Source organism: Ursus maritimus (assembly GCF_017311325.1).
Source record: "Ursus maritimus isolate PB19 chromosome X unlocalized genomic scaffold, ASM1731132v1 scaffold_X1, whole genome shotgun sequence".
Taxonomy (NCBI): domain Eukaryota; kingdom Metazoa; phylum Chordata; class Mammalia; order Carnivora; family Ursidae; genus Ursus; species Ursus maritimus.
In genome coordinates, this window is record NW_024423319.1 from 83,202,276 (window position 1) to 83,212,045 (window position 9,770).

Here is a 9,770-nt window from a genome sequence, read left to right on the forward strand (position 1 = left end):
ACTGATCTTGTATGGATCTTCCATGAACTCAAGGTCAGTTCTACGCATGTGATACCCAAGAAAATACAATGAAAGAAATTAAATGCCAAGGAATAAGCTTTTGTCAGGTAGTGTTGAGCTTTGGAGGGCCACAAACCATTGTGATATCTTAGGGAACAAATATTTGTTGCTATTAAACAATTGGGAGTGTGATCTTGTGGTCTGCCTCTTCTTCATTTTGCAGCCATATTTCCATGCTATTAACTTTATTTCCATAATACTACTAAGCTTATTTCTATGGAAATTTTCAAACATTCAGCAAAATAGAGGGAATTATATAATAAACCCCCATTATCCCCATCACCCAGTCTCCACAATCATCACCTGATGGCCACTGTTGTTTCACCTAGACCAGGGGATGGAGAACTATAGGCAGTGGGCCACATCTGGCCTGCTGCTGTTTTTATACAGCCGTAAGCTGAGAATGGTTTACACATTTTTTTAATGTTCGGAAAAAAATCGGAAGAAGAATATTTTGTGACATATGAAAATGATATAAAGTTCAAATTGTAGTGCTCATAAATGAGGTTTTTAAACAGTAGTATTTAAAAATTTTTTTTTTTGGAGAGAAAGAATGCAATAGAGGGGAGGGACAGAGGGAGAGAGAGAATCTCAAGCAGGCCTCATGCTCTGTGCAGAGCCCGATGCAGGGCTTGATCTCACCACCCTGAGATCATGACCTGAGCTGAAATCAAGAGTCAGAGGCTTAACCGACTGAGCCACCCAGGTGCCCCATAAAGTGAGGTTTTATTGGAACACAGCCAATAAACAGAATTGGCTTATGTATTGTCTGTGGCTGCTTTCAACCCCTGAGTAGTTGCAACAGAGACCACAGGCTTCACAAATCTGAAATACTACCATCTGTCTCTTTACAGAGGAAGTTTGCCAGCCCTAATCTAGACCACCCATTTATTTCTCCCTCCCAGACTGTTTTTTCTTTGTTATTGATGACAAAAAATGCACGAATATTTTTTAAAGATTTTACTAATTTATTTGACAGAGAGAAAGCACAAGCAGGGGGAGGGGCAGGCAGAGGGAGAAGCAGACTCCCCGATGAGCAGGGACCCTGATGTGGGGCTCGATCCAAGGACCCTGGAAGGCAGACACTTAACTGACTGAGCCACCCAGGCGCCCCTAAAATGCACAAATATTAAATGTATAGCTGAGTGAATCTTTACATATGTAGTCCTTATTATTTTGAAACAAATCCCAGATGTATCATTTCATAATAAAGACTTCATCATGTACCTGTAAAAGATAAGTTCTTAAAGGTCAATACTGTTATTCAAGGTAAAATAATTAACAATAATAACTTCAGATCATCATTGGTTAAATTTCTTAATATCATCAAATATCTAGTCAGGGCTCAAACTTTAATGATTATCTCGAAGATATTTTTGTCTGTTCAAATTAAGATCCAGACAAGGTCCATACTTTACATTTAGTTGTTGTATCTCTTGAGCCTCTAATTATCTCTAGTGTTACTTTAAATGGTCACCTGCCTTTCTATTTCTTGGAGGTTCCATAAATTATTTTCTCAGTCCTCAGTGATTGTGCATTTTGGTTATTTTCAAAATTATGGTGTTCAAGACAAAGCTGTGATGAAAGTTCTGCACACATCCATGATTACCTTAGAACAAAGTTCTAGAAATGGAATTGCTGGTCAGATGATAAACACAAGCTGTCAATGAATTAACAAGCAACATGTTTTACATTCAGCCATTGAAGAGTGGTTAACCCAGCTTGGTCTCTGAAGACTCTTCTGTACCCCACCGCACCCCCAATTGCTTTCCAAAGAGAAACAGAAAATGACTGAGTCCCAGGTAAGTTGTTTGTTTCCCACTTGGTTTTCCTACAGTAAAATGAGAAAGGACAACACTTTGAAAATAAGAATTAGAGAAATTTAGAATAGGAGATCAAGATGCAGGTAAAGTTGCTGTTAAGATACATAGATGGGGACGCCTGAGTGGCTCAGTCATTAAGCGTCTGCCTTTGGCTCAGGGCATGATCCCAAGGTCCTGGGATCGAGCCCCGTGTGGGGCTCCCTGCTCAGCGGGAAGCTTGCTTCTCCCTCTCCCTCTGCTGTGTTCCCTCTCTCGCTGTGTCTCTCTCTGTCAAATAAATAAAATCTTAAAAAAAAAGATACATAGATGATCTGGCCTTACTTCATATAAACTGAGCTAAACATTTTACCTTCAAGCTTGCTGGCAGCCACAGTGAAAATGGCAAACAGGATACGTTAGATGGTTTGCAATCTCCATCAAGAGAAATCAGTTCGTCAGTCCAGCTCTTCAGCAAGTCAAGATTTCTGGGATTTTAGCTTAAGAAATTTTATTGTTGAGTTCTCCTAAAGGCCAGTAGTTTTCAGCTCAGTGTGGTATCATCAATAGTTGTTTCAAAGAGGCTACTTTTAGTTAAAATTTTCTGGCAGAGACTTGGAGGGTGGGTGGTTTCCTGGTTTTCCATGGCTCTTTTGCTGTCATCTCATAGTTTGTGGGATCACGCCCCAATTCAAGGCCAGTTCCTTCTCTGCTCTTCCATTATATATATATATATTTAAAGGTTTTATTTATTTATTAGAGAGAGAGAGAGAGTGCACAAGCAGGGGGAGTGGTAGGCAGAGGGAGAGGGAGAAGCAGGCTCCCTGCTGACAGGGAGCCGGATGTGGGACTTGATCCCAGGACCCCAGGATCATGACTTGAGCTGAAGGCGGATACTTGACCGACTGAGCCACCCAGGTGCCCGAATTTTATGTCTTTTTTTAAAAGATTTTATTTATTTGTTTGTTTGTTTATTTATTTCTGAGAAAGAGGGGGGGCAGAGGGAGAAGCAGGCTCCCCACTGAGCAGGCAGCCTGATGCGGGGCTCGATCCCAGGACCCCGGGATCATGACCTGAGCCAAACGCAGACGCTTCACTGACTGAGCCACCCAGGCACCCCTTATGTCTTTTTTTTAAAACAGTTTTTTAAAAAGATTTTATCCATCCATTAGAGAGAGAGAAAACACGAGTGGGGGGAGGGGCAGAGGGAGAGGGAGAAGCAGACTCCCCGCTGAGCAGGGAGGCTGACGCAGGGCTCCATCCCAGGACTCCGGGATCACCACCCTAACTGAAGGCAGACACCTAACTGACTGAGCCACCCAGGTGCCCCCATTTTATGTCTTTTTATCCCCTCTTTGCAAGGGTAATTTATATATGGTGCAAAGAATGTAAATAATATTGCAAAGTAAAAATTAGAAAGAAAGGGAAATATCTCTGTAATCTAACTTCTGCCCTCTTCCCTGGCATAACTAGTATTAGGTAGTTTGGGGATGATCCTTCCAGATACATGTAACCCCTGTGCATATAGATATATATGTATAAATGTGTGTGAGTGATTTTATTATTTTCATGTATTTTTCTTTACTACACACACTATATCTTCTGTAACTGTAACTTTAAAAAGATGTATTGATAAAACATTTCCAATAAATATAGGTTTTATACATTGTATTATGGAAAATTTCAATTTTGAACATACACAGAAGTAGATTTTTGTGAGCCCCTTTGTACTTATCGCCTGGCTGCAAATATTATCAACTGGTGGCCAGCCTTGTTTTATCTATGGTCAATCTTCACCCACTCCTGTCATCTTCCTCATCATCACTATCATCGAGCCAGTCCTTTATTAATATTTTGTTGAGGATTTCTACTGCTCTGTTCCTGAGACATATTGGCCTGTAATTTTTCTTGTATTCCTGTTTATGTTTTGGCATCACAGTCAGGTTGGTTTTATTTAACAGCTTGGGAAGTATTCTCTGAAAGAGTTTGGGTAAGATTCGTATGATTTCCTTCTTAAATATTTGGAAGAGTTCGCCAGTGAAGTCATCAGGGTGTGGAGTTTTCTTTGTGGGTAGGTTTTTAATTATGAATTTGACTTATTGAAAAAATATAGTATCATTCAAATTTTCTATTTCTTTGTATGTTGGGTTTGTTAAGCTGTGATTTTCAAATAATTTGTCCAGTTTGTCTAAGTCAGGGGTCATCAAACCGTTTCTGTAGAGGGCCAGATAGAAATATTTCAGGCCTGTCGGCCATATGGTCTCTGTTGCAACTACCCAGCTCTGCTTTTGTAGGGTGAAAGCAGCTGTAGACAATAAGCAAACCAATGAGCATGGCTGCGATCCAATGGAATTTTATTTATGGACACTGAAAGTTGAATTTCATGCAATTTTCACATGCCACAAAATATCCTCCTTTGACTTTTTTTCTTCAACCGTTTAAAAGTATAAAAACCATTCTTAGCTCGTGGGCCAGATTTGGCCTGCATGCCATACTCTGTTGTCCTATGATCTGCATTGTCAAATTTCTTGTCATAAAATTGTTCATAGCATCCTTTTATTATTCTGTTAATGTTTGTAGGATACCAGCCCCTTGTTGATGGGCTCTTTCATTTTATTTATTTATTTTTAATGTATTTTTTAATTTATTCTTTTTTAAGATTTTATTTATTTATTTGAGAGAGAGAGAGAGAGAGAGAGAGAGAGTGAGTGAGCACGAGCACAGAGGGAGAGGGAGAAGCAGACTCCCAGCTGAGCAGAGAGCTTGATGTGGGACTCGATCCCAGGACCCTGGGATCATGACCTGAGCTGAAGGCAGATGCTTAACTGATTGAGCCACCCAGGTGCCCCACTTATTGCTTTCTAGGAGCTTTTTGTATATGAGTGATATGAATTTTGAAGTACACATTACAAACTTTTTTTTTTTTTTTGGCTATGTGTTGATTTGTCACTCAGCCTTGTTGGCTGTCTCCCCTCACTAGACTATGAGATGCTTGAGGGAAGATATTTTTTCCAGGTTTCTTTTTTGCTGGATCCCCAGTTCCTAGAACTATCCCTGGTGTTCAGTGGGGTCTCAGTAACAGCTTGCTGAATAGATGAATTTTTTTTTCACTTAACAGTATATCTTAGAGATCATTGCATATCAATCCTTGTTGCTTTTTATGGTTGTGTATGGATGGGGCGCCTGGGTGGCTCAGTCGTTAAGCATCTGCCTTCGGCTCAGGGCGTGATCCCAGAGTCCTGGGATCGAACCCCACATCAGGCTCCTCCGCTGGGAGCCTGCTTCTTCCTCTCCCACTCCCCCTGCCTGTGTTCCCTCTCTCACTGGCTGTCTCTCTCTCTCTGTCAAATAAATAAATAAAATCTTTAAAAAATAATAATAAAATGGTTGTGTATGGAATTCCCTTATGGGGATTGAAGCATAATTCCTCCAATCCCCCATGAGGTTGTCTTCGTTGTTTTGCTGTTATAAACAGTTCTGTAGTGAAATAACTTCACCCATGCTGTTTTGCTCACATATATGAGTATATGTGTTAAATAATTTCTAGAAGTGGAATTGCTGGTCAGATAATGTGTACATTTAAAATTTTGATGGATATTGTCAAGTTGATTGCCCTCAAAATATTTTGTACCAGTGTATACCCACAATTTGAGTGTGCCCTTTTTTTTATATCTTTGCCAACTTAGTGACTTAATCGAACTCTAATCTTTGATAATATGTAAGAAAAACATGCTGTTTTGTTTGGTTTTAATTTGCATTTCTCTTCATGTGAATGAAGTTGAACATGATTTTACAGGTTTAGAAGCCATTTGCATTTCCTTCTCTGTGAATTGATGGTCACGTCCTCTGATTATTTTTTAAAAGGTTAAGTTGTTGGTCTTTTTCTTCATGCTTTGTAGGAGCTCTGTAAACTGAGGAAATTGTGTCTTTGTCCGTCTTCTGTGTTGTGCATATATCTACTCCCCAGTTAGTTGTTCGTCCTTTGAGTTTGTTTGTGATGTATTTTGCTATGCAACCCATAAAGTAGTCAGATTTATCAGTGTTTTCCTTTGTGGCGTCTGGGTTTTGTAGCATGCCCAGTTAGAAGGGTTTTCTCCACTTTAAAATTATTTTTAAAATCTCTCCTGTCTTTATTTTATGACTTCTCTTATCTTTGTTTCAATTTTTATTGTCTCTCAAATATCTTTTTTGTGTAGAGTGTGGAATAAGGAGTCCATCTTTACGTTTTTTTCCTGATAGCTACCCAGTTTTGCATAATCTGTCTTTTGTGCACTTATTTATTTATAAATTTTATTTTTAAGTAATCTCTACACCTCACATGGGGCTCAAATTCACAACCCCGAGATCAAGAGTCACATGCTCTACCGACTGAGCCAGCCAGGTGCCCCTGCACTTACTTAAAATAGTCCTTTATTATATATTAAATTCCCTATTTTTATTTATATCTGGTTTTAGACTGTTTATTCTGTTCCAGTAACTATTCTTGCTAATGGCAGAATTTTACAAAGTTTTTCTCATTAAGTATACTGCACAAAACGCTCAGTAGGCATTCTACAGGTATTGCTGTGGTAAAAAAAGAATGAGCAGATTGTACAGGACTGTGCTGTTCTAGGAACTAGTGACATACGAGGATGTGGCTGTGGACTTCACCCAGGAAGAGTGGCAGCACCTGGACCCTGCTCAGAAGACCCTACACAGAGACGTGATGCTGGAGACCTACAGCCACCTGGTCTCTGTGGGTGAGGACACATTCTCTGTGTAATAATGAATCGAAACCTCCTCATCTTTCAGAGCCGTCAAGACCATGACCTTTATGATCTTCCGTGAATAGGGTCTTTTCTTTTATAGTTTGTGTGTTACATTCATATTTTTGTTCTATCTGGAATCTATTTTTGTGACTTAAGAATCCATCTTTCCTGGGAGGCCCCTGAGGCTGCTTCTTCTCCTCATGGATTTCTGAGCTGCCAAGGCTAAAACCATTGTAATTTTCCCTTAACAGGGTGTTCAGGTATAAAACCAGGTATAATCTTCAAGTTGGAACGTGAAGAGGACCCACGGATCATAAAGAGTGAATTGTCAACGTGGGTCCACTCAGGTAAGTGAGAATTGGGTAGATGGCTGAGAGGGCATTTTCTTCTTCTCTGACATCAATGGCCTCCTTTCTTCCTTAAAATTCATTAGGCCTTCTTTATAACATCCATCCTGCATCAGCACCTTCTTAGCACTTCTGTTTGTTGCTGTTTTCTTTTTGGTTTCTATTTGATTTTATTTTTAGTTTTTTGTTCTTCTTTCAGACAGGGAGAAAAGCCTTGACTCTCCCCAGCAGATCATTTCTGAAGAACTTTCATTTCAAAAGGAGATATTGGAAAAAGCCCCAAAGGGTAATTCATGGTACTCTCTCTTAAAAGTCTGGCATGTTGATGGTCAGATAGATAGGTATCAAGGAAACCAAGACAGACTTTTGAAGCAGGTCACAGTCATTAGCCATGAAACACTGGCCAAGGAGAAAGGCCCCAAATGTAATACATTTGGAAAAATATTTGGTGGGTGCACAGACCTTGATCCTTCAAGTAAAAAACTCTGTGATTTTGATTCATATGAGAAGAGCTTGAAATATGATTTAGACTCACTGACATGCAGTAGGAGCTATGCAAGAAAGAACCCCATTGAGAAATTTGGATGTGGGACACCACCTAGCTATAGTGATTCCTTTTCTGTGCCTGAGAAAATTTATACTGGCATGAAACCCTGTGGATGTAGTCGATGTGAAAAAGGTCTCAATCATAAACAAGTCTGTGTTCAGTATAAGAAAGATCAAGCTGGTAAGAAACCCAATGTTTGTAGTGAGTGTGGGAAAAGCTTTATTAAGAAGTCACAGCTTATTATACATCAAAGAATTCATACTGGAGAGAAACCGTATGTATGTGGAGATTGTGGAAAAGCCTTCAGTGAGAAATCACACCTCATTGTGCATCAGAGGATTCATACTGGGGAGAAACCTTATGAATGTACTGAGTGTGGGAGGGCCTTCTCCCAGAAGTCACCCTTCATCGTTCATCAGAGAGTCCACACTGGAGAGAAACCCTATGAATGTTTTGAGTGTCAAAAAGCCTTCTCTCAGAAGTCACATCTCATTATACATCAGCGAGTTCATGCTAGAGAGAAGCCCTTTGAATGCAGTGAATGTGGGAAAGCCTTCTGTGAGAAGTCTCACCTTTTTATACACCAGGTAACTCATACTGGGGAGAGACCCTATAAATGTACTGAATGTGAGAAAACCTTCCCTCGGAAAACACAACTCATCATTCATCGGAGAACACATACCGGAGAGAAACCCTATAGGTGTAGTGAATGTGGAAAAACCTTTTGCCAGCAGTCCCACCTCATAGGGCATCAAAGAATTCATACAGGAGAGAAACCTTACATATGTACCAACTGTGGAAAAGCCTTTTCCCAAAAGTCACACCTTACTGGACATCAAAGGCTTCATACTGGAGAGAAACCTTATACATGTACAGAATGTGGAAAAGCCTTCTCTCAGAAGTCACCTCTTATCATACACCAGAGAATTCATACAGGGGAGAAACCCTATGAGTGTAGTGACTGTGGCAAAACCTTCTCTCAGAAATCACCCCTCATCATTCATCAGAGAATTCATACAGGGGAGAAACCCTATGAGTGTACTGAGTGTGGAAGGGCCTTTTCCCTGAAGTCACATCTCATTATACATCAGAGAGCTCATGCTGGACAGAAACCATATGAATGTAGTGAATGTGGAAAGACCTTCTGTGAGAAGTCTCCACTAGCTGTACATCAAAAAACTCATACTAGGGAGAAGCCCTCTGAGGCTGCTGAATATGGGATGGCTTTTTCCTGGAAATCACAGATGATCACATATCAGAGGACACACGCAGGGGAGAAACCCTCCAAATGCAGTGACTGTGGGAAGGTGTTCTGCCAGCATATATGCCTTACTGGACATGAGAATCCACGTAGGAGAGAAACCTCATATATGTACTGACTGTGGGAAGGCCTTCCCAGAAGTCAGATCTCACTGTGCGTGAAAAAACTCACACTGAACAGAAATCCTATGGATGTGTTGGACATGAAAAAAAAAGTGGCACCTCCTTAACTATAGAACAGACTCATATGTCCCTAAGTATTTTTCTTTAACAATTTTATTTTATTTTATTTTTTTAAAGATTTTATTTATTTATTTGACAGAGATAGAGACAGCCAGCGAGAGAGGGAACACAAGCAGGGGGAGTGGGAGAGGAAGAAGCAGGCTCATAGCGGAGGAGCCTGATGTGGGTCTCAATCCCAGAACGCCGGGATCACGCCCTGAGCCAAAGGCAGACGCTTAACCGCTGTGCCACCCAGGCGCCCCTCTTTAACAATTTTATTTATTTATTTATTGGGGGGAGGATAGGAGAGGGAGAAGGACAAGCAAGACTCCATGCTGAGCTCAGAGCCCAACGTGGGGCTCGATCTCAGGACCCTGAGATCATGACCTGAGCTGAAATCAACTGAGCCACCCAGCCACCCCAGTTCCCAAGTATTTCTGAATACCCCTCCACAGAATGATCTGGTCAGGCTCTCAGAATATTTTCAACACTGTCAATACGGAATGCATTTGTTCACCCTCAAAGTATCCCATTCCCCCGCACAGAATAAACGTGTCTGGAACAGTTAGACTGTTGGTGTTATTTGGTCCTGAAGGTATTGTGGAACTTTCCTTGAATTTATTTGGGTATGGTGCATTATTTGAAGGCAATCTCATTGTCATCTTTCTGTATTTCTTTCATATTTTCTCTCTGTAGATTATATATGTATTTATGTTGGTATATCAATATATAGATACAGATATATGAATCCCTGTAATTTTCATAAAAATCATCCATTTCCTCAAGG

At 40.4% G+C, this 9,770-nt stretch overlaps 1 protein-coding gene across 1 annotated transcript; it reads left to right on the top strand.

Moving 5' to 3' along the window:
* Window positions 1-1,758: 1,758 nt before the first annotated feature.
* ZNF630 (zinc finger protein 630) lies at window positions 1,759-9,088 on the top strand. Its single transcript, XM_008691746.2, has 4 exons — window positions 1,759-1,862; window positions 6,472-6,598; window positions 6,859-6,954; window positions 7,154-9,088. The coding sequence occupies exons 1-4, from the start codon at window positions 1,848-1,850 to the stop codon at window positions 8,878-8,880; spliced, it is 1,965 nt and encodes a 654-aa protein (XP_008689968.2). The 5' UTR covers window positions 1,759-1,847; the 3' UTR covers window positions 8,881-9,088.
* Window positions 9,089-9,770: the final 682 nt, after the last annotated feature.